General features: G+C 34.4%; 1 protein-coding gene across 5 annotated transcripts in view; it reads left to right on the top strand.

Moving 5' to 3' along the window:
* Nucleotides 1–25,587, top strand: part of SSBP2 (single stranded DNA binding protein 2) — a 249,637-nt gene that overhangs the window by 81,649 nt on the left and 142,401 nt on the right. For all 5 annotated transcript variants that reach the window (XM_037032099.1, XM_037032102.1, XM_037032101.1 and 2 more), the window contains exons 3-4: nt 410–471; nt 8,246–8,330. In XM_037032099.1, the coding sequence (XP_036887994.1) occupies nt 410–471; nt 8,246–8,330 (147 nt within the window). The remainder of the gene's footprint in view (nt 1–409; nt 472–8,245; nt 8,331–25,587) is intronic.

Here is a 25,587-nt window from a genome sequence, read left to right as displayed (position 1 = left end):
AAATCAGACATTTATTAAAAAATTCAATCTTTAGGGCATAATTTAGAGTCAGTATATATGAAGCCCATTCTCTTGCAAATTTCTGATTAGTGGTGATAACTGATTTTCATGGTGTTAATAACTTTGATTTTGATGCTGAAATACCTTGAGAGCCTGAAATACCTTCTGAAATTCTGGTGCAAAGGAAAGCAATTTAGGAAAATAATGGTAGCATCTTCTCTCATAGACTATTCAGTCAACAAATTATTATATAAAATGAGTACTTGTAAAGCTTGAGTAAAGAATAATATGAAAATGATTAAAATATTATCTATTACCTTAGTATTTTAAAGTGGAAAATACTGCTTTGTAATAGATATGGGGAAGTTGTTATTAGGAAAATATTTAATATTTCTTTTATTCCTTTTAGATAAGATGGGAAAAAAACATCACATTGGGGGAACCACCAGGATTCTTACATTCTTGGTGGTGGTAAGTATCTTTTTTTTTCCATTTTTACCAGATTGACTATGCATTTCAGTAGGCCTGCACTTTTATTCTTTTTCATTTTCTACAATTATTTTCTGAAAGATAGCACTAAAAAAATACAAAATCAAAATGAGCATTAGTGTTGCTTAATTTAAAGATATTATTGTATCAAGCTGAAATTAGGACCAGTATGTGGAATCTCCATCTGTAAGTATGATTCCGTATTAGTCAACTTGAGCTGTCATAATAAAATACCATAGATTGGGTGGCTTAAACAATGGAAGTTCATTTTCCCACAATTCTGGAGGCTTGCAGTCCAAGATCAAGCTGCCGGTGTGATCTGTTTCTGGTGAGAACTCTCCTCCTGGCTCGTAGATGTGTTCTCATGTGGTAGAGAGAGGGGCGAAATGGCACATGGGTGCTAGCGACCTGGCTGTCTGGTATCTCTTTTTATGAGAGCCCCAATTCCATCATGAGGGTTCTGTTGAAGGCCCAGTTGCTGTGAGAACTTACAAATTTCACTGTAGCATCTGTATGCCTAGATGTGTTACTTTTCTGCAGCAGCAACTGCTGCATTAAGGTATTTGCATTACGTTAGACTTTTTTTTGCATTTCTTCAACAGAAGCATTTCCTGTTCAGTACTTTATACACTCATCTCTCAGCATCTTATTTAAAAGAAGAAACTAAAGCTCTCTTTTAGTACTTTGCACATGGTTTCCTTTGTACGTTATTAAATACCATCATCTTTTTAATCTCTCTTCTGAAAACATAGCTTACTAGAAGTGCTGTGGTGAATGGAACCGCACGTGGTCAGTTGTGGTTGTGGGTTTCCCTTGTTTGTCTCACACGTGTATGGCAGGAACAGGTGCAGTCCTTTGGTTAGAGTTGTTCCTGTATTCGGAACAACGGTTAATTGCAGTTAAGCACCATCATCAGACCGCTTTCCTGGGTTATAAGACCAATTGCTTATAATGTATACTATTATAAAATTCAGCATTTTGTTTTATTTAGTATGCATTTCTAATACCCAGATATACACTGTAAATACTTAACTGTTTGTTGAATGTAATTGAGTCTCCTCACCTGTTAACACTCTTACCTTTTGTATGTTTACAACCAGGGCTACAAAGTGCATAAGAAACCATTTTAGAAGTCTGTCCCTATTGGATCTGTGGGCTCACAAAGTGAAGATTTTAAGTTTTCCATTTTAGAATCAATTCTATTTTTTGTATCTATTTTCCTTTTACTCCTTTTCTCATGAATTTAACCTATTCTTGTATTGCAAATGATTGATAATAACTCACTGAATACTTAGGCTTTTTGCTTCCGTCAGATTTTAGCTTTTTCGGTCTTAGATATCAGAAGGTGCAGCTCTTAAATACAATTAATAGTATCATAACTGAGATACGTACTGGTTGTAATAGCAGTATGGGAGAAATATGTCAGCTTGGGAGGATTAGAAAGCCTGAATAGAGAAAGTGAATCTGAGATGAGTTGACAGTTGGGTGAGGGAATCTGAGATGAGTTGGCAGTTGGGTCTTTTGGCAGCAGAATAGTATGAAGTCTTACAAGGGATGACCATGCGTTCAAGGAATGATAGGTAACTTAAACCAGTTGAATTGTAGGTGCAGTACTATGAAGTGATAGAGTATAAGGCCAGAGACAAAGGCAGGGGCCAGGTTACAAAGTCTGAGAGTAAGTCAAGGGTTTTTGAGTAAAGCTCAAAGATTTTAAACAAGGTACATAACATGATTATATTTGTGCTTTTAGACACTCACTGAGCATCAACATAGAAATGGATTGAAGAGTGTTGAGAACAGAGGCAGAATCTAGTTTACAAGGCAATGGTAACTGTCCGGTTGAAAGGTGATTAGGTGATGGGTCCTAGATAGTGAACATTGAATGGAATAGTTAGAGGTGAAGGAGGAGGTTCTCAGATTTCAGATTTGGATGGTGGGATGAACAGTGGTGCCATTGGCTGAATGAGGGAATATAGAGAGAACAACAGGCTTTGGAGAGAAGTCCATGATTTAATTCGGACAGGCTGAATTTTGAGATTCCTGTGTGACATTCAGTGAGAGATGCTGTATACGAAGTCAGAGATCTGAGTCTGTTACTCTTAACACAGGTCCATAATGGCTTGGGAATTACCAGCACTGACCATACTGAAACCGTCCAGTGTCAAATGTAAGAGCAAGGCATGGGGTTGGAACCCTGGGAAAAGTCAACGTTTAAGCATGAATAGATGAAAAGGATCCTCCAAGGAAAATAACTGGAGGATACACTTAAATGTATACATAATTTAAAAACCTTTGAAATAACATTGGGGCAATGTATCTATATCCTGAAATTAAGTATATATCACATTGCAGAGAAAGTAAACTGTTGTTTGGAAATTCAGAGAAAATAAACTGTTATTACGAGAACTGTTTCTCCCACCTGGTCCTCGGAGATCAAGCCCTGCAGCATGCTAGTGCTCTGATTGCTAGTGCTCTAATGGGTGACATCAGGCCTAGCTAAGAACAACCAAATATGAAAAATGGCATTGATACTAGTCACCTGGCTCACTAGAATGGCATAATATTTATCATTGGCAAACTGGTTCCCACTCACCATGTATATCTTGCCTGTAATAAGCATTGCGTAGCTAATTGTTTGTATGAATTAAGTTAAACTGAGCAGCAATATAAGACAATGTAGGTGACATCTAGGATAGAAAGAGTATAATCGTGGTGAGAAGGGAATAAAAATTATTGGCAAGAGGGAACAAAGAACTGAGGTGGTCAGGCTATAGAGACAAGGCAAACTGTGTCTGGGAGAGTAAGAAAGGAATATGGAATACAGAGGAAAATTTTTTAGGGAAAAGACAATGTGAAAAACTGATGAAATCTTCCACAAAATGCAAAGGGTTAAAGAAGGAAGTGAAGGCAAATTTTACTCGGTTAATAAGAGAACTTTTCCCCTCGCCGTACTTACTTATATGATACTTTCCTAGAATACTTCTTAGTAACTTTATACTTTCTTTAAAAGTACTTTTGCATATGCCATCTCTTTTTAACTACAAAAAACTATAAAATATATAATAGATATTTCTCTTTTTACATAAGGAAACTAAGGAAAAAAACTATTTGCTCAGGGTCAAATTTAGAATTAGAATTGAAGTTTCCTGATTTGTAACCAGTGCTCGTCTCTGCAACAGATACTATTTCTTAAACACAGAACAGAATTTAATGGCCCACTATTAATAAGAAGTTAATTATAGTTTCCTTTGGAGCATCATGAATGGTTAATTCCAGATACTAGATATAAATGGGACTCAGAAAAGTTGTCCCTTCTAAATCTAGTCTAGACTAGATTTAGGCAACCAACCATGAGGGTGGTTGCCAGGGGAGACTCAGGCAATGAGTTGGAGTGCAACGGTCAAGGGTAGGGTAACAAAGTGCTCTCTGTCTTATCTAGGGTGGGTATCTACCACATTCTTAGAACAGCTGATGCTGCTCAGACTGCCAGAGCACTATAAACTTGCCCGTAATCAGCATAAGGCATCTTGAAACAAGAACTCTGAATACCATACTTTCATGAGAGGCAAAATAATGTAAGAATTAAAAAGTTCAAGCCCAGCTCTGCCACTAACTAACTGTTACCCTTAGGCAAATTACTTAGCATTCCTAAGCCTCAGTTCCCTCATCTATAAAGTGGGAATAATAATAGGAGGATTATATGCTGAGTATGTAATGCTTAGTATATGATGCTTGAATTTAGCACATACTTATTAAATGTAAGCTATTTTGATACTTTAAAATAAATTGTATTAGTAACACAGGAGCATTGTGAAAATTTTATGATAGTGGGACAAAAGTCAATGCTTGTACTTAAAAAGTATTAAGTGATGCTAAGAAAGAAGACAAGTACATGTGCATGGAAGTTCTAAGGTGATGAGCAGGTACATGTGTATTTCATGTAAAACCCTCCTTAGTCTTATGAATGGATAGTTTTCTTCATTCATTGATAATATAATTTTGGGCCACAAAGAAATAACTTCTTTAATTATTAAGACTTGAATTTATAATAATGTGGCTTGCTCTTCAGAAAAAAATGTTTGCCCCAGAGGTTTTTTTTTTCTTTTAATTTTTATTTTCAGATAGCCCTAAATCTGACCAGTGGCATAAAGGTTATATGATTATGTTAGCATCCCATCTACTGGTGTGTTTATTTACCCTTGAAAACTTCTCCGACAACAACTTGGCTTTCTGTGTTCCTCAGATATACTGACAACTAGCTAAGTTATTACAACTCACATCCTCAGGATAGGAGGAAAACAGTTTTTTGATAAGAAATCTCAACTTGGGAATCCTGTGTTCTCCTTTATTTATGTGGGGGAAATTTTAATAATAAATAATATAAAAACAAAGATTTCAACACTTTGCCAGTTTGCTTCTATTTCATTTGGAAAATACAGATTTTTCACTTGTGTCTGATTAGGAATACAGGAACTACAAATCTAAAGCATTATTTATGATGATGAATTCACCACATTTCAAGGTTACTTTGACCATACAGAGTCTTTTATGATGTTATACACATTTTACAATTATTATTTTCTGTGGAAAAATGCCACTGGAATTTTGATAGTATTGACTCTGTGGATTGCTTTGGGTAGTAGAACATTTCAACAACATGAAATCGTCCAATCCATGGTACAAAGTATCTTTGCATTTGTTTGTGTCTTCAGTTTTTTTTAATCAGTTTCTCATAGTTTTCAGTGTATAGACCTTTCACCTCCCTCGGTAAGTTTATTCTCAGATATTTTATTCTTTTTGATGCAATTCTGTTTCATAATTTTTCTTTCTGATAATTTGTTGTTGGTATATAGAAACCAAACAGATTTTTATATATTGATTTTTGTATTTTGCAAGTTTACTGAATTTATTTATTATTTCTTTAGTAATATGAATATTTTCTTTTTTTTTCTTAGTCCATCTAGCTAAAGATTTGTCAAGTTTCTTGGTCTTTTTAAAGAACCAGCCTTTTTTTTTCAATAATTTTTTATTGTTTTTCTCTTCTCTATTTCATTTATCATTGCTCTAATCTTTAGTATTTCTTTCTGCTAGCTTTGGGTTTAATTCGTTCTTTTCTAATTCCTTAAATTTTTAAGTTATGTTGTTAATTTAAGATCATCCTTGTTTTTAAATGTTAGTATGTATAGCTTTTAATTTCCCTCTTAATGTTGCTTTTGCTGCATCCTGTCAGTTTTGATTTATCGTGCTGTTTTTGCCCTCTTTTTCCTTCCTTACTTATCTTCTGTCTGGTTGTTTCATCCATTAAGGAGAATGAAGTATTCATGTTTATAGCTACTATTGTAAAACTGTGTACTCCCCCCTTGGGTAAATGGTCTTAAAAGAATATATTTCTTTACTGTTATTCGAAGAGATCATATATATAGGTAGTATAGGATTGTTAGACATGTAATATATAAATATATCCTATTTTACTAACTTGTTTTATTATCCCTCATCTTGATCTTATAAACTTTTCACCTCTTACTAAATCCATAAAGGGAAATAGAAGTAGACCAATGTTATTATTCAAAGATAAGTATTTAATTTAGTTTATGTGTATAAATAATTATTTCAATATTTCATGTTTAGGGCATACTCCAATAATAAATTATTATGCTTCCAGTCAATTTTGTAAGACAACATTTTAAAAGTAATACTGGAATGATTTTTTTAAAAGATTTTCCTTCTTTCTTTTTTTTTTTTTTACTTACTTATTTCTTTTTAAAGAGCGGGGGAGGGAGAGAGTGAGGGAAGAGACATCAATGTGTGGTTTCCTCTTGCACGCCCCAGACAGGGGGACCTGGCCTGCAACCCAGGCATATGACCTGATTGGGAATCTAACTGGCAACCCTTTGGTTCACAGGCTGGCGCTCAATCCAGTGAGCCACACCAGCCAGGGTTGGAATAATTTTTTAAAAAGATTGGATGGTATTTGCTAGGAAATTAGGAAACAAGAGAGAGATAAGTTGTTTGTCACAATATCACATATAATATTGTATGTTTAAACTAAATATACTTTATAAGGACTACCATTATAAAATCTTGATTGTAAGAGTTTTGAAGTTCCTTAAGAGCATGAAAGTAGAAATAATTGCAACATACTGTAATTTATAACTCACCTGATCCAAGTGGAAAATGTATTTTTGTGTGTCTACAATTCTTATACTTTTTATCCCAAAAGAGGTATGGGGAGGCCAAGTACAACTTATAACTACTTTCTTTCTCTTGGAATAATTGAAATTTACTTAAATTATTTTGGCTTTTATTGTGTTTTTTGTGTTTCTTGCTTATTGCAAAAATTTTAAAGGCAATAAATGCTAATACTCAATCTTTCACATTTTTTCACTTCTTAAGGTAATCTCATTTCACCGAATTAATTGTGTTATGAGGCCTACAGACTGTGTTCAGACTAAATGAGATTTCAAGGGTGAAAACAAAGAGACCAGGTTTAAGTTGCCACGTTTTATGATGCTATTGTTAATGTTGCCCTCAGCACAATGACCTGCCTTAACAATATTTTACATGTTAAGCTTTTATGCAAACTAATTATGGTGTTGATATTATTAATGATATGTTAGCTATGAGTCAGACCCTGTGCTTATGTTGTATATCTTAATTTTCTAAACAACCCCATTTCATAAAGGAGGAAATTGTGTTCTGATCTGTTTAAGCGACTTGAGCTAGTAATTAGTCAGGCTGGTATCACCAGGAGTACTTTTAGACATTTGCTTTCCTAACTTTTGAAACCCTTGCTCATGCTCATAATTCATTTTATTGATAGAAGGATGACCAGGGCCATATATCTTAAAAGCAGCGTAATTATTTTTTCTCAAACAGTTTCATCCTGTTTTTTTTCCCATTTTTCTTGGATAGGAGAAAAAACAGCATGGATTTTTTAATTTTCAACATTAGTAACCTATTCTGGTAATTGCAAAGGAAAACAAGAGGAAATTTTAAGAAAACATTTCTTTGATCAGTGTGATTTATTTTTATTTTTACTTTTTTCCCCAAAAAGCAACTGTATTGGTTTTTTAGGGCCGCTGCCCTGACAAACTGCCACAAACTGGGTGGGCCAGGGGGACTTTTAGGGGGTTGGGGGCAGAGGTTGGGGGAGGCTGAGAATAGCGGGAATCTATCCTCTCACAGTGCTGAGGCCAGAAGTCTGAAATCAAGAAGTCAGCAGTGTTGGTTCCTTCTGGGGGCCCAGGGAAAGGGCACATGCCAGGCAGGCTCCCAGCTTCTGGTGGTTGCTAGCAGGGTCTGGCAGGCCTGGCCTTGGGCACCACTTCACCAGTGTGACTTAATGGTGGGGCTGTTGGCCTGTGAGTGGGACAACAAAATTATCCGGAAAAAATTAACGAACCACTTCATTCTTTAATGATTAAATTAGGATTTTTTAACTGTATTTATTCTTCATGAGAAAGTTGTGAAAATTATAATTATTTCAATCATTTGTCATGTACAGAGATAAAAATGACAGTTTTAAATATTTAAAAAAATCATTTCATCCTTTTAGAAAAATCATATTAGCATTTCTGAGCGATAGATTATGTCCTATTATTGCATGAAGAGTCTTGCCTGAATTTAAGTCTTTCAAAGAAATATTTGTCTTGAAGAAAACACATTTTATATGAAATTAATGTCTGATGTTTTTAGAATTATTCTCTCTTGTTTGGCATTATATGATTTTTTAATGCTACCATGATTACTTTTTTAGTGTATTTTGGGATCTCTACTGTGCAGCTCCAGAAAGAAGGGAAACATGTGAACATTCAAGTGAAGCAAAAGCCTTCCATGATTATGTAAGTTAATATATAATTTTACTGTTATATTGTCCATGTTCTTTTTAACCACTGCTCTTGAAAAATGCATTAGACTATCTATTCTTTTCCATTGATGCTTAAGAAATTGTTTTTTCTTTCTTGAAAAATAGACTCACAACTTTGAAAGTAAATTACAAACGGGTGGTTTGAGTCTTGTTGAGCAGGCTTAAGGTTAGAGAGTAGCCTGAAGTCCAAGCTGTTAATGGTACTTATCTTCAAACATGACTAATTTATGAAGCTTTAGATTTATAAGAATTATATAGTAATTATTTATTTCATGAAGAGTCATCATAAAAATTATACAAGTGATATTGTACATAAGAAATATATTTTTCTCTTGCTAATGTTAGATAAATTATAAGAATAATTTCAGTCATAAGGCTAAATATCCCCTTTGCTGAATTCAGTTCCACAAATAAAATTTATTGTGAATTAAAAGAAATACAAGATTCTATGCAAAAGCGAAAATGTGATTTTAAAAAAATTCTTGAAGAAGGGCAGTAGGCTATCCTTGGCTTGGTGATGTATATGAAAATTTTATTAGAAGAACCACAAATGAGATTTTAGGGAGTTGATGGTTTCAGAGAGAAGAATTGTTTAAAAAAACAAAGGTGAGGAAACAAGGAAGATTTTCTTTAGGGAAACAGAGAAAAAATGCAGTTAAGTGTTAGGAAACAGTGTTGTGAAGGGGCTGGGAAATCCCTGTGTTTGCAGAACTGGCCATGAAAGAAGAAATTGAGTTTGGACAGAGGAAATCCAGTTCCCTTGGTTTGGAGGAAGTAGCCTGGGGCTGCAGCCTGAGGGAGATAACTGATAGTGAGTACCTGGAACTTAACTAGCGGGGTACTTGTTCGGCTGGCAGAAGGAAGGTGTCAATCTGTATATATTTGTTTAGAAAGACTTAAAACCAAGACTAGGATTCAAAAGGGAAAAAGACTGCGTTCTTCCAGAGGAAATGCTTCAGCCTTAAACTTGAAAATGAAAACAGTCAGAAGAATTATAACCCGAAAAGTAGTGCACAAAAAAGTATGCGGATTTAAGAGAAGTGAAAACTTCAGCATCTGGCAGGGACTGTGTGATACTTGAAGCATTTGCTAAACTGATATAAGTGATACTGCTCATGATTACCTCACCAGATGTGGATTGTACTCAAAAACTTGCTGTGTACTAAACAATAGCTCTCGGAGAAAAGAGGGGTGGGCCCAGGACACAGTATTTATCTGAATAGTATCATTCTCCTTTTTCATCCTTGGCTGATGGCAGAAAATAAAGCTGAGAGCTGACCATGAGGAGTATAAGGAATCTGGCTGGAGCAGGATACTCTCATTTCTCTCTTATACCCAGAAAGACATGCCTAGATTTGGTCTGTCAGGCATGGGAAAAAATTTTAAAATACCCACTACTTTTGACAACTAGATAGCATTGGGTACCACCAGTGTTCTATTCTAAAGGAGATATAATATTTGTTGGTGTACATTTTAAGAAACTAATTACATCAGTACTCTTTCAAATTCCATTGTATTGAAAGATACACCCTTCTGTTGACCGTGGAAGTCTTACAAGGAATACAGAATTAACTTAGCATTTCTTTCAGTACCAATGTGGTCATAACTCTTATCATCATTATTATCATAATCAGTTTGGATTCATAAGGCACTTTCAGTATTTCAAAGAGTATTCGCACTTACTAGCTTTAGAAACCCACTTCAGTATTTCACGGTTTTGGGGATGACCATTGACCAGAAGTAGAAGTAGTAGACTTTAAAGGATGAACAACCTCTTAGTGTGTAATTTGGGCCTAAGAAAATGTACTTGTAGAAAAGGTCAGTATTTTGTTCTTTAATTTATTATGAATCTCAATGTGTTTTATCTGATGTTTCATAGTTTTATCTTAAATACTAGTTTTAAGAGATTTAATTTGTTCTTAGCATTTTATTATACCTTTAAGGCAACTTATTTTCAGGTGTAATATATCTCCAAGTTATTTTTAAATGGAGGTTGATGAAAAGATATAGTTGGACTTGTGTAATTTTTTATTACAATTGGATTTTTAGAAATACATTTGTCTTCTGTAGTACATTTTTATGGTAATTTTGATGAGTTGAATTTGCTGAATTCTTAATAGTCAATTTCTGAAAAGTATCACCATAATTCATGTTAAATGTGTAGACATAGAAGTATGAAGACTCAGGGGAGAAAATGGGAAATAGGAACACAATATGATTTTGGTAAAATTCTAGACTGTTATATTCCTATATGAGGACCCACTGGGAACCCTTTCTGTAATAGTAAAAAATATGTATACTGACTGAATATCAAGGTAGTTCTTAAGGAAGCCCCCTGAAAAATAATGTTTTCATTATCTGCATCTTTAAAGTAAAAAAGAAATACTCACTTGGTAATATTAATTCTTATAAGTTTAAAAATTAGTCTTATTGTTTCATAGTTTCTGCTTATCTATAAGACTGAATGGATAATGAAAGATCAACTACTTTCTTTAAAGAAATAGTAGAGGCATAATGAGGCAAATAATGAATAATTAAACAGGTTAATATGTTAAATTGTGATTATCTTTTGATACTGAGATTATGCACAATTTTTTTCTATGTATACCGTTTCTGTTTTCCAAATAGTTATAGATAATATTAATTTTACATTCAGGAAAGTTACTTTAAAACAGGTTAAAATTTACCTTTAATTGAATTGCAATCTCTCTTCTGAAATTAGAAAATAAAATACCTAGTAAAGTAAAATTTAAATTAGAGGTGGTCATATGTGTTCATACCAGCATATTATAAGCATAGATATTTAGCATGTCTCATGAAAGACTATGAAAGACTTTTTTGTATGTGCACATATTAACATACATATCTTTAAACTGAATAGATACAATTTTGAGCTATTCTATAGTTTTTGTAATCTTTTGGGGGGTAATTATTATCCCAGAAACATTTTTGGCTTATGGTTTTTAAAAATTCTTTTGGTTTGTTTTCTGAACATTGCCTTTTTAGAATGGATTTTTTTCACTTTATTATTTTATCTGTGAAGTAGTTATAGATGCAGCATTAATATCCTCTTCCTTGACAAATTTCCTTGTCGGTACTTATTATGAAAAAGAAAACATTTAAGATGGGTAAACTTTGATTTTCTTGCATTTATATTTTAAAATATATTACATAGTATTTAGCACCTGTATGCAGTGCTAACTGTAAAATAATAATGTGTGTAGAAATCAACAGTTAACAGTGTGCAAGGATGCACTTGTGGATGACAAAGCTATAGAAAACACGAGGAAATGATTACTGTGCAAGTCAGGACAATGGTTGCTCACGGGAGGTGGGACTGGGATGGGGCTCGTGGAAAGAAAGGGCGTCTGAGAGAGTCGGCTGAGTTCTGTGCTTCCTGACCACCATGGTGGTTACTTTATAATAACCAAGTGTTTGTTTTACAAAATTTCATAGTGTCATAAATTTATTTTGTGTGGTTTTCTATATTTATCTTTTTAATTTTAAAATAATGAGATTTTTAAACACAGTTAAGATGATTCACTTTAGAAAAAAATATGCACAGTAGTTTCTAATGTGTTTCCAGGCATTGTCTCGGTCGCCCTGCAGAACTGACGGCAGAAAACCCAGGGACGACCTCCAGGCAAATCTGGGCTTGTTTTCCTCGGTTATTGCGGACACTATAAAGCGTGTCTACCTGCCGATTTTCCAGAGGGGAGTAAAATCCAAAATGTTGGAGTAAGATTTAATAGTTAGGAATTTACCTTACAAGTTTTTACTGTAGAACAATTATTTTGTCACATGGCTGGGAGATTTCCAGCTTGGCCCTACTATTTTTATCCTAGACAACCAAGTTCATATGAGATGTAAAATTATTATTACCTATTAACAACATTATCATTAAAAAGTAAACCATCATTTTAGGTGAGTAAATATAATACCTTTTAACTTGATAGGTTTATTGTACTACATTTTATTTTCTTCCTGTCAGCATATTTTTATTTCACTCTGAAGTCACAGGCAATGCTTTTGTGTGGAGTTAATTCATGTTAACTAGTTTTTTTCCTGCTACAACTTAACATAGAGTCGTTTTATCTAACAATTTTTATTTTATTCATTTCAAAAATGTCCAGGAAAAGTATCAGTATATACCACCAAATTTTAATGAACACACGCAGTGATTATAATTTTAGTTCTCTGGTATGAATGGAAGACTCTTTAATGGTCCTAAAGCAACGATAGAGCCAAAAGATATTATTGCCATAGAGTAATGATAATGAAATCACATTACGACAGTTAACTCTTGAGAGCAGAGAATTAGTTTTATTCTTCTCTGGGGCCTGCCAAATAATAGAGGGCCAATACATATTACCAGAATGCAGTAATCTGGCAAGTTGGAAATGTTCCAAATCTTTTTGAAATATTCAGGTAAAGTGATAGGCTTGAGTCATAATTGTTGATAATGTGCCTGATTTTTGTATTCTTGCCAAAGAGAGTGCTTATAACATTTAGAGAGGATTATGTTACAGGTTTGTTTTGATGGGCTACTTTTTAAAAGTGTTATAGAAACATGTGATACTATATAAATAAAATAATAAGAAAAGAATGCATTTATTCACACTTCAAGAAGATTTTTTCCAGATGATCATATTATTTAGGAAACACATCTATAGAAACTACTGCAAAGCGTTAGGTGCATTCTTTGCTATGATCCTGTAACATCCTTTGTGTCCCTCTTTAATGTCCCTGGTATTAGATGTTTGTAATGAGATGTTTTCTTTAATAGTTGTGATCTTCCAGAGGGAGCAGGCCTTGTCTTATTTGTCATTTCATTCCTGGTACCCAGCGTGGTGCCTGACATGAGATGTTCTAGTCGAGTTTGGTGTTTACATAAATGAATGATTAAATAAAATATTATCTAATAAGTATTTGTCACTTCTTGTCTTACTATAACTGAGTATGTAGTTACGGAAAGGTTATTTAGCACTACTTTTATTCACTTTATGTTTCAAAACATAAGATAGCAAGTTGTAAAGACACAGCAAGGGCATCAAAGCCAGTAGCAGAGGCTTTATATCTCAGGGGCCTGGCACCAGGGAGTGTGGCAGTGAACGAAATAGGTATCACCCCTATCCTCATGGGCTTACCATCTAGCAAAGGAGACCTCTCTCAAGAGATTTGAAATATCAAGTAGTAAAATACATGTAGAGAGACACAGTGTAGTATTACGTTCCTAGATCAGTGAAAATTTACAGATATGGAGAGAGTAAGTACCCATAACTTTTGATGTATATTTAGATTTTGGTGTATAGTGGCAATAATAGATGCTTGAATGAATGAATGGTGTCAAATTGGGCCATAATTCTCCTAAACAGTCCATGTAAACTAGAGTTCTTGATGGGCTAGGAACAGTAAAGTTATAATTAAAATTCATTGGGATGATCAAAACTTTTGTATGTATATATGAATGTTTATCAGTCAATGTATAGGCTATTGTTCACTTCAACAGGTACATGAAATTAATTTTTTGCCTTATTTTTATCTGCCATATTATTACTCCTCTTGTTTTCATTTCCTGTAGAATACAGCTTAATTTCCTTTGTCATATATAAACCTTATAAACTTCCCTATAAACTTTCTAGCGTACGGTAATTTGTCTATTCATGTTGTTTTGTCTTGGGGCTAGCTGTGCTGATTTGAGGAAGTATATTCACCCCTTTATCTGTGGGGTTTGTGTGTCTCTACTCCCAAGGCACCGTTGGTTTGCTGGGATTGCGTGTCGGCGGCACCCTGGTACTGCTAATAACCATGCTGCTATTTTCCCTACTTCTGTTGATCCTGAGATTTCTTGTAAGGCAATATGTTAGTTATTTCAGTCGTTCACTGGACAAATGAACAAAAGGGAGACAATCAAGGAAAGTATAAAACATTGTGAAAGATTTCTACTTTACTTAAAAATCTTTTGTAGCACAATTTACAGCATTATATAGACATTGTAGAACCAAAAAATAAAGAAAGAAACTAATATGGAAAAGAGATAAAAACAGAACAGGGGTGACTTTAACAGTTTGTTTCATAGTGAAATATATATTGTTTCAAAATAAGTATTTTAAAGTAATGTCATCTTAAGCCCCTTTGCCCCTAATTATGTATGAAATTTTAATTTTAATTAAAAAATTTATTGATTGATGAGAGAGCGAGAAAGAAGGAAACGTCAATTTGTTGTTCCACTTATTTATTCATTCACTGGCTTCTTCTTATATGTGCCCTGACTGGGGATGGAACCTGCAACCTTGCAAGAAGAGTATTGGGATGATGCTCTAACAAACTGAGCCAGGCTGTTGTATTCATTTTTATTAAAATCTAATTTCTGGTCAGTGTGAAAAGATGAATATGAAAAGACCTTTATTCTTACTGTGTTTGTTGTTGATGTTACACTGCCTATGATTATGTTGCCCATGACATTAAAAAAACAAACATGATACTCTTTAAAAAATAACATCTATTTCTAACTTACTGTTAGAGGTATGATATTCATAAATTTACAAGTCATAAAATAAGTTATTGAGATTTTTTTAAAAGAAAAATATCTTAGATTTGTAGTCATATTTCTATAGTCAATTTGTTTATTTTTTATGTATATACAACTTTATTTAAAATTATTGTATTTTGGGCAGCTTAAAAAATGAAAGTCTCTGTCTTGTTTTATTCCCTTTCCCTTTCATTTGAAGTAAAGAAACTAAAAATATTGGTAATGCTTATATTTCACTTACTTACCTCAATCCATGATTTTAAATTATTGTTTATTTTTTTTGGTTTTGGTGAACACTGGTACTGAAGTTAGGGGTTCATGCCTCTTTTTAAAATAAACAAGCACCTCATGATTTTAAGTACTATGTCTTGACAGCATATATATTAAGAGTTTAAATAACAGTTATTTATCCTACAAATAATGGATAGGGCTACAATGATGTGGCACTCTTTTGTACTAATAAGCAAGAATGGGTTATCTGTTTTCAGACTTTGTGAAATGACTGTGAAGTTGATTGCATTTATTTTGAGTGTTAAATTTGTGTTTTTCATATTAGTTGGCCTAATATTTCCCCCTATCTTTTTGGTTCAAATGTATGAACAACTACTACTACAGGAAAGGAATTATTTGCAGTCAGCCACAGAAGAGACAGGGTGTCCGTTCCCGAAGCTCAGACGCTAACTTCTGAGTCTCTCAAATCTCTAGGAGGAAAGCCTCAATCTCTTCAAAAAGAAGTTACAGATATTTAAAAGGTGGATTTAGGCTTTTTCTTACCAAACTCCAAATTAACTTTAAAGTGTATGTGATATATTGTGTTAAAATATCTTGATTTTTAAAGAGGAAAAGGGTACAACTACTAACAAATATAATCCTATGCAAGATTTCACAAGGGAAGTGATTTTAGTAGATATAATTAGGATCATTCGATCATTTCTTTATTAATTATTTTCTGAGAACCCATTTATGTACAAGTTACTTTGATTGAGGATATGCGAGGGGCCAAGGTTTATAAATATTTCCCCCTCTAGGGGTTTATCTTCTGTTTAGAGAGTTATGTGAGCTATATATCTTTTGTTAATAGCCATGAGTGTAATATAGATAATAACTGCAATACAGTATGAGTTTAGGCTCTGTGAGTGTTTACTGTCCTTTGAATGATGATTAGGATTTGGAAAAGAAGAGATACTTGGGGGAAGGTATATCAAAGACCAATGTAAGATTATTTAAGGAACAGTAAGCAGAGCTCTTTGGCCAGATTAGAAAAATCTAACACTGCATCAATACTTAGCTAACAGACGGTAGAATTTTAAAACTGTGAGGAAACTATGAAATTATCCTTTCAATGGTTTTATGTTCAGTTCCTCTGACTCTCGGGTGCAGTGGGGGAAGGGCCGTGGGTGGTGCCTAGCAGGGAGGAGGGAGAGGACACCCTGACAGGAAAGCTCTTGATTTCCTTCTGCCTTAAATAAGGCAGCTCAGTTCTTACCCTTTCCCAGTTTCTTCTACTTTCTCCTTTTAATTAAATGGACTATTTATTTAGTTAGTTACTAATGCCATAAGTGAATCTTCTTTTTATTCCCTTTATTGCTCTTTTATCTCCAGGTGGTCATCAAAACCAGTTAATTCCATTTCCTAAATGCTTCCTACATGTCTTCTCTTCTCTAATCCCACTGCAGACACTGTAGTTCAAGTCTTCATCACGTTGCAGCACTATTACAACAGTTGTTTTTGCATCTGTCTCCCCTCGACTCCTTCAGGGTTCAAGAAGTGTCTTTAAGGATTCTTGGCAAAACTCTTGAATAAGCAATTGCTTTAAATTTTTTCGTATATTCACAGCATCAGAATATAAAATAACCCAAAAACTTTTAAAAAGTTTTAAAAATGCTTACCTGGTCCAACATAGTTATTTTAATAGATAAGGAACTTGGTACCCAGAGAAGTAAAGGTGATGCTATTATTTAAAACTCAAGTGAGATTTAGATAGAAAAAGTCAGGTTTACCATATTTTCATTTGCTGCTTTCCAGAAGTGTCCAACCTGTGGCTCAGGATGGCAATGAATGTGGCCCAACCCAAAATCATAAGTTTATGCAAAACATTATGAGATTTATTTGTGATTATGTGTCACAATGTATTTAATGTGTAGCCCAAGACAACTCTTCTCCCAGTGCGGCCCAGAGATGCCAAAAGGTTGGACTTCCATATTAATACCGGATATAACTTTTGTTCTGTCTTTAATGCAGAGTCATTATTGAGCATATGAAAAATAGTAAGTTGTATTTGAGGATGATTATTCTGAGGGACTGAGGAAGGGAAAAGGTTAAAGGCAGAGGCTGTGGGGAGGTTCTCTTGACAGTCTTGGTATGAACTAAAAAGCCCTTGAAGTAGGGTGGTGGCGAAGGAAATGGAAAATAGAGAATGAAAGTGAAGAATAAAAATGAGGAGATTTTCTAGGTGCAGGGATTGAGGAAGAGAGAATAATTTAAAGGTATTTGTAGTTAACATGACTGATGAGCTGAGACTCGTGATACTATAGCAGAAACCTGAAATTTGGGAGGAAGAACATAGAGAAAGTAGGATCAGCTGTACTAGTAGGAATAAAGGTGAACTAAGAATTTAGACCTGAGGGTACAAATTTGGGGGAAATGCTCACATTTAGGGATGATAGGAAGGGGCTAGCATCAAGACGGGAGGAATGCAACATAGAGGTGTGAAAACTTATCACACAGCCAGACTGACTTAGAAGGCATGGCTGTTGTGTTCTCTGAGCCAGTGAATTTACTGAATCTCTTCACTATTTTAGGGTACTTCCAACACTAACTCTGTATCCTAGGGCAACTAGTAAAATGTGTTTAATGTTAATGTACTGTCTTGAGTTCTTAAGGTATTCAAAAGCTGTTTATGGTTTTTGCAACAAGACTTGAGGCTCAAACCATGTCAATGCCTGGGTGATTTTTTATAGGCCACAATTTCGTTTTGGAAATCAGTCATGTATTGTATGGGGCAGGGGGAGCAGTTTCAAATTAAGAAGAAAACTAACTGGATTTAAATGATCCATGACTTCTTCCAGAAGTTTTTGAAATTTAGATTAATAGGTAAGGGAATCTGAATATATTAGCCCTCTTTCTTCATTTCAATTTTGTTGTAGCAAACATCTGTTGAATTGCCTGTAGAATAAAGAGCAGTGTAAAAAAATCTAAAACCTTAAGAATGTAAGTACATGTAAAGACTGCAAAAAGGTATAGTGTTCGATGTGGTAATCTACTGGTTTATATTTAATTGATACTCATTGAATGGGTGATGAGAGAGAGCACAGGATCGGGCCTGCTTTTTCTAAACAAAGCACCCCCCTCCCACACAACACTGAATACTCTTATGGGGCCCTCTCAATATTCCTTCTTGCTTTCCTTTGATAATTGCTTTTTCCTACTTGTCACCTCACCTTATCCCTCTTCCTCACCATTATCCTTCCTCTATCAGCCCTAAGATGGGTATGAAAGGTGAAAATATCTCAGAGCTGAAGTCATATTATAATTTTTATTATAGACAAAAACACAAACATGAAAGAAATAGAAATTGACTTCTGTATTGTTTATAACAGTGCAGCTTAATTTAATGTGTATTAGAAATTATGGGGATATTTTCCCTATGCAAATCTTGTCAACACATAGCCAAATACACCAGGCTAACTCCCATTTTGCTTTAACTAGAATATCTTTGTGAAAGAACAGTGGGAGCTTGTTGTATGCTAAAAATGTAGACCTCTTCCGTCACAAGCCAACTACCTATAGACCCTTCTTGTCTTTCTAGGTAATAAATGTAACATTTGATCTTTTCTTTCCATTTTCCTTTGTCAATATTTTCTCCCATAGGGCTTATTTTTTCTCTTTACATCTAGGAATTTAATTTGATTCACTACAGAGACATACAGGAGGTAACAAACACTGGGAAGTTTGCAGAGAATTAGGAATAGCAACAAAATTTTATGTTTGAAATATAAATGGAACTTACCTGGTTTTAGTTCCACATCCACAGTCCTGGTTATTTATTTATTTTTATATGTATTTGTTGGTGGGGTTTTGGGGGCGACTGTAGTCGGTCGGGCATTGTGAATCTTCTGTTTGGGAATCAGTCTCACCTAACTCCTGTCTTAATTAGATGAGAGCTCAAGCTTCTTCAAGTTCAGATCTAGATGGGGGTTGAGCCGGCACCACTGCTAGGTCTTTGGAACTTGGTGTCCTTGAGCACTCTCACTTTCTGAACGGTCCCTCTGGGAGTGCACATTGAATAAGGAGGGTACTTTCTAGCGGACTCTCAGAGGCTCTCCTTCTGCTCCTCATCTGCCTTTTACAGCTTTTCCATCAGCTTGTTCTCTTGCTGGGACTTTTAGGCTGATTCTCCCTTTGAAAGAAACTATGCTGTTTTTTTCTTGATGAATATTTGTTTTTTCAGTGCCAGTGAGGCTTAATTTAGACAGAGGTTACTGAGGGAAGTTTTCTGCCTTTTATTACTAACTCCCTTCAGTTGCCCTTATTTTCCTGTCAAAGTTGGGTGCCCGGTTGGATCATCTACTGCTTGATGCCTCTACGGAGGCGTCTGGCCTGAGAGGTGCTCCTTCCCAGAGTAAAGATGATTGGTGCCCTCGCTCAGGGACTTACCTGCTCGGATTAGTTTCCCAGGTTCTCTCGGAATCAACTTCTGCCTTCTTTTCCAAACTTAAATTCTATTAAAATGTATTCAGGTTTAAGAATTTTTCTCAGGTCAAGTGAGAAAAATTGTGCCAAGTGACTTACTAAGAAAAATCTTGTGGGTTGTGTGTGTGTGCGTGTGTGTGTGTAAACACTCTGCAAAAAGGAGTGAAGAAATCACAACATTTATACTCTTAACCAGTTGAAGAAATGCTGAAGATTTTATAAAGCATCCTTCCTGTTGAATCAATGAGCACAATATTTCATAAATTCTAGGAAACATTTCTTAAAAATATACATATTTTAAAATATTTCTGAAGTTGGTATACATCTTGTAATCAATTAATAAAGTCTCTTTCTTTTTAAATCGTCACCCAAGGATATGGTTATTGATTTTTTGAGAGAGAGAGAGAAACATCAATGCGAAAGAGAAACGTGGATCACTTGCTTCTTGTACTCACCCCAACCTGGGATTGTACCCTCAACCTAGGTATGTGCCCTGACTGGGAATCGAACATGCAACCTTTTGGTGTATAGGATGAAGCTTCAACCAACTGAGGAACCCGCCAGGGAAAGAATCAGGATACTGTTACTAGTTTTCTTATATTAAGGATTAAAATTCTGCCCTGGAGTCACTCAGTTGTTTGGAGCATTGTTCTGTGGACCAAAAGGTCCCAGGTTCAATTGCAGTCAGGGCACATATTCAGGTTGTGGGATTGACCCCAGGTCAGCATGTATAAGAAGGCAACCAATCCATGTTTCTCACATCGATGTTTCTCTCTCTCTCTTCCCCTTACTCTCTCTCTAAAAGTAATGAAAAGATTGCCCTCAGGTGAAGGTGAAAAAAAATTTAAAGGATTAAATGTTTATTCATTTAATGGGAACAAAACAAAATAGGTAGGAGCCTATTTCAGGGGTCTCTAAGACCACCCAAAACTTTAGTGTTTTGTCAGGAGTACTCACAGTCATATTTGTGCTATGATTTATTATAGCAAAAGCTTATGAAGAAGAAAGAAAAAGGAAGCAGAAGTCAGGAGGAAAAGAGGAGAAGGCTGGGGTTGGGGAGTAGCTGGAGGAAACCAGAAGCAAGCTTCCAAGAGTCTCCACTGTGTTGTCATGCAAGATGCGTTAAATTCCTCCGCAAGGACTTGTGATAACAAATGTGAACCATTTACCCGGAAAACTCTTGTGAGACTCAATGCCTAAAGTTTTTACCAGGAGCTGCTCAAGTAGGCTACCTAGTAGCTACCAAACTTCCAGACTCCTAGAAGAAAGGCAGGTGTTCAGTATAAACCATTTTGTTTGTACAAACAGTTTAGGCACAGGGAACTATTATTTTGGAAATGGTGAGAACCTTCCAGAAATCAAAGTTTACAGAAGATAGCCAAAGACCAACTCTGCATGCTGCCTTTCTAAGGACAGCAATCTCAGGCCTGCAATGTGAGATCCTTTTTGCACACTGCAGTTAGACTTAGAAGGTCCTTCTGGAAAGCATCCAAAACTCCATTTGGAATCCATTCAGAACTGTGGTATGTTTCCACATGTTCTGCTAATTAAACACCAGCACTTGTGATAAGTTATTATAATATTATTACATAATTTTTTATCTTTTATCTCAAACAGTGTTTCTATTATTATGAATTTAAAGGCTTTTTTGAGGCATGTAGAAATTTTATAACAAGTTTTTTTTACTTAAAACTCCGTTCAAGTTTCAGAAAACTAATTTGCAAATGAAATTTTAGAGTAAAATCTAGATTTAGGATTTTCTTATATGCAGTGCAGGGAGAAGGAAGAAATTATAGTATATTGGATTTACTAGGGAAGCCTTTGAGGAAGAGACGGGAATTGAATTAAAGCTGGGTATTGTAAGGACAGGAGAGAAAAAAGGACAAAGGAGAATGTAAGGGAAACAAAATACTGAGGGAAGATGGAAGATGGGTTGTGTTGGAGGGGAGAGAGAATTCTGTATTATGACCCTAAAGCCAATGTAAACCCAATCATTTTTTTTGCACTGGTGCTATTGAGACACAGGTGCCTTATTCTTATATTTATTTTCTGTTTTTGTGGATTCTAGAACTATTTCTGAAAAGACCTACTTTTCTTATTTAGTAGTTTATATGAGGTATAATATAAGTATCATGTATTTCTCTTTTGTATCTTTATCTTACAATACTTAACTCACAGGTTTGTTTTGAAGATTAAGTAAGGTAATATATGTGAAAAGCTATATGAAAGCATTTATGACCATTATTTAAAAATTATAACTATCTACCGAATCAGATCAGTCATATATATTTAACACACAATTTTTATATATAGAATTTGTGCACAGCAATATTAGGTATGTTCCTCTGTTTGCTCTTATCTGTTCTGCCACCTCACTAACTGTTCATATCAGAAGGTCCTTCTGCTGGTAAACACTGTAGTTCTCTTATTTTATAGTGTATGCTTATAACATTTATATATGTGCTGGTTTGGGGTTTCCTGCTCCATCAGATCATATAGGTTTCTGGCTTGGCTTTTGTTTCCTGTTCTTTCCTCTAGCACACACTCAACTCTTTGGGGAACAACTTTTGTAAGAATGAGTCTTCTGTATTTTGTCTCTTTGCAATATTTCCTGAGGTTTGAATAGAAGTTTTAAGGGTTGTCAAATGCAGGAGAGCAAAGCTATATAACAAAAAAGTTATTTTTTTGTGGTAACAGGTGGAAAATATTTCATGAGTGCCTTATGCCTAGGCCAAAACTGCTTAGCACATTATAATAATGTATAAATATTTTTCTTAATGTGAAAATTGAGTATATTCTCTTTCAAAAATAAGGTATGCTGCAAAAACGATTAGAAATACTGCTAAATAATCATTGTCCACTAATACAACAAAACTCTTGGTAACCATATGAATGAAACATTAAAATTGTTAGGCCAAATATTTGAATATATAGCTGATCTAAAACCACGTACCTATTAATGAACACACAATAATTGGCTGGTTTACTGTCTTTTCTCCAGGGTACAGAAACACCCTTCAAGTTTATTAGATACACATGTCAGTGGTGTAATGACTGACTATAACTCATCAGATTCCAACCAGCTTTTGAGTAGAGACAGTGCTATAATATAGTTATTATATTACAAATTCAAGAATAGCAAATATTATGTTTAGCATTTACTGCATTTGACGAAGATGGATTTGAAATAGCTTAAAAAATTGCTATGGAAATTTCTCAATGACATTAGTATTTGCTAAGTAATATGAACAAAAATACTCTATTTTTTAAAAACCCAATAAATTATTTTTTAATAATAGTGTGTATACCAATAACCAGTAATCTAATGTATTTTAAAACTAGTTGGGCAATGATGAGAAGCCACATTTTAGATGGCAAATGCTATCAAAATGTCCACTGTTTACAATGAAGGAGAAATGTATTTGTGGGTGACACCTATTTGTGTCTGATGCAGTTAGTTGTAAGAATAGTTATTTTGTTATTTATGTTTTAAAATATCTATGTGTTTAAAGAGCAATCTATCTGATCACATGTGGTTGCTATCAAATTTCAATAATCACTATAAATTTTTCTTCATATTTAATTATCATTTATACACCTTCTATATATGAGAAATGCAAGCTAGAAAGAAAATATATTCTGTAATAGAAGTCTAATGTAAAAATTGAATACATATACATTAGGTTCAATATTAACTGTTTTCAGAAAAATTAGTTTTTTTTGAGTTTATGAGAATAAATGTTGAACTAGTTAATTTTTTTAAATGATTAAAATGGAAAAAATCTCATCTTTTGTATCATAGATTTTCTAAAGTGTAATTTCATCGAAATAAAGAAAACTTAATTTTTAAACTATTGTATTGATTTTATTTTTAGTATTTTAAAAAAATTTGTAAGAGAAAAAAATGCTAGCAGTTTATAGACCTCAACCCCAAACAATGAGGAATCTTTCTGTCATGTGAAGATGGCTTTTCTTAGACTAAACAACCAGAGCTTTAACCTAATGCTTAAGCAAACTCAGCTTATACTCCAAGGGAAGAGCTGTTTGCTTTGAGACTTGGTTTGTTAAGGTCTTTGGAAAACCGAGTGGAAGCAAAAGGCCTTCACTGAGTTAGAGGTTCATTACTACTGGCCAGGATTTTTCTGTATTTTCAATCCAGTAAACTTTAAATTTCAGAATTTGAAAGTTTTTATTAGAAAAAAAGTTATATATATATATATATTTTTAATGTTAACTTATCATTAAGATTTTAATGATAAATGAAATCTTTATCTTAAGATTTTTAAAAAGATTTTATATATTTATCTTTAGAGGGGAAAGGAAGGAGAGAAGGAGAAAAATATCAATGTATGGTTGCCTCTTGTGAGTCCCCTGCTGGGAACTGGCCTGCAACCCAGGCATGTGACCTGACTGGGAATCGAACACCGTGATCGTGTGGTTTGCAGGCCTGCGCTCCATCCACTGAGCTACACCAGCCAGGGCAGAAAAAAAGTTTTTGTTAGAAGTTACAGCTCAAATAACGTTTAAATTAATCAAGGTATTTGTTTTAGAGACAATATATAACCTCGTGGTTTTTTATTGCATTTTTCTATGTATACCCTTGCTTAAAAAGAGGCAATCAAATGGGAAATACTGGGGAGCAGGGTACAGAGGTTCCATTATGAGAACAAGACTACTCCTCTTAGCTTTTCCTGCAGGATACAAAATATACTTTATCTCCTATACTCATATACTTTAAAAAATTATTGTATTGTACATGCTTGATTTTAGACATGAAGCCTTAAGTGATGGCTCCTTCCAACAGAAACATTTTCCTCTATCTTCTATGGAGAAGTTACCATTTTCTCTCTCTACTGTTTTTAAAAAGGCTGAAATTGAATTTTTCAAGTTAACCAAGTTACTCTTGTTCTTACTGGATCTTTTCTCTAGGCTCTGAAGATTTCTATTAACATGGTACGATGTCCACAAATGCAGGATGGGTATAAAATCTGTTACTCTATAGGCTGTCAGGTATAAAGTAACAGATTTTTAGAGCTTGAAGTGATTTTTTTGGATTGTCTAGTCAAACACATTTATTTTACATTTTACCCAGACATCAGCTCGAGCCTTCTGTCCAACCTCCAGCCCCTGGTATTGCTACATATCCTCAGGATTATATGCTCATGGTTACTTCCAGCTTCAAATTTCTGGCTCTTGATCTCACCTGTAGCGTCCTTCACCCACTAGTCTTTTCTCTCTGTTTCTTGTAGACCTAGGTGATAAATGTTATAAATGACTTGCAGTCAGTTGGTACCTATCAGATACCAGACCATTATATACCTACCAGAAACAGAGCAGTGTGCTGTATCTTTGACCTAGAATATTTGTGCTGTTACTCAACGTGTTCTCGGATTTCTTGGTGTTCTAGGTAGAAAAGCAAAAATATTTTGTATTTGGCCTTATTTTTCCCTTCATCTTTAGATCTAAGATATTAAGTGGTGTAAAGAAGTTCCTTACGAACATAATTGTATTGGAGATTATCTTTAATCATTTAGGCCTTAAAAATAAGGTACTTAGATAATAGTGAAACCAGAAGTTGAGTGCTATAAAATCAGCATTTGGTGTTAACATTTGATGTCATTGATATCTTTGCCTTCAATCCATAGAACGTGTTTTTTTTCTCACCCTACATGTGGGCTGTTTTAGGAAGTGACTCCCAGTTAAAATGTTTTGCCTCTTCAAAACCTTGACATAGGGCAGATACTGTATATACTAGGCCCAAGGCTGTACTAAGATATCTGTATTATTATTCTTTTCTTTAAAAAGTTACCAGTATCTGCCACTCAAAACCCATCTACCAGGGTTACATAGTAATTCTAATACAAGGCAGAAAAAAGTCAATAAAATATGAACATACAAGATTAGAGACTAGACATACTGATAGTTATTTCCCAGCCTAAAGCAAAGATTTATAATCTAAAATTGGAACTAAATAAAAAAACAGTATGTATTTTAATTTTGCATTGCA

The sequence above is a fragment of the Sturnira hondurensis genome, unplaced genomic scaffold (assembly GCF_014824575.4).
Source record: "Sturnira hondurensis isolate 20B ecotype Veracruz unplaced genomic scaffold, ASM1482457v3 Scaffold0021354, whole genome shotgun sequence".
Lineage (NCBI taxonomy): Eukaryota > Metazoa > Chordata > Mammalia > Chiroptera > Phyllostomidae > Sturnira > Sturnira hondurensis.
The sequence above is the reverse complement of the archived record's forward strand: the minus strand, read 5'-3'. Positions and strand labels throughout refer to the sequence as shown.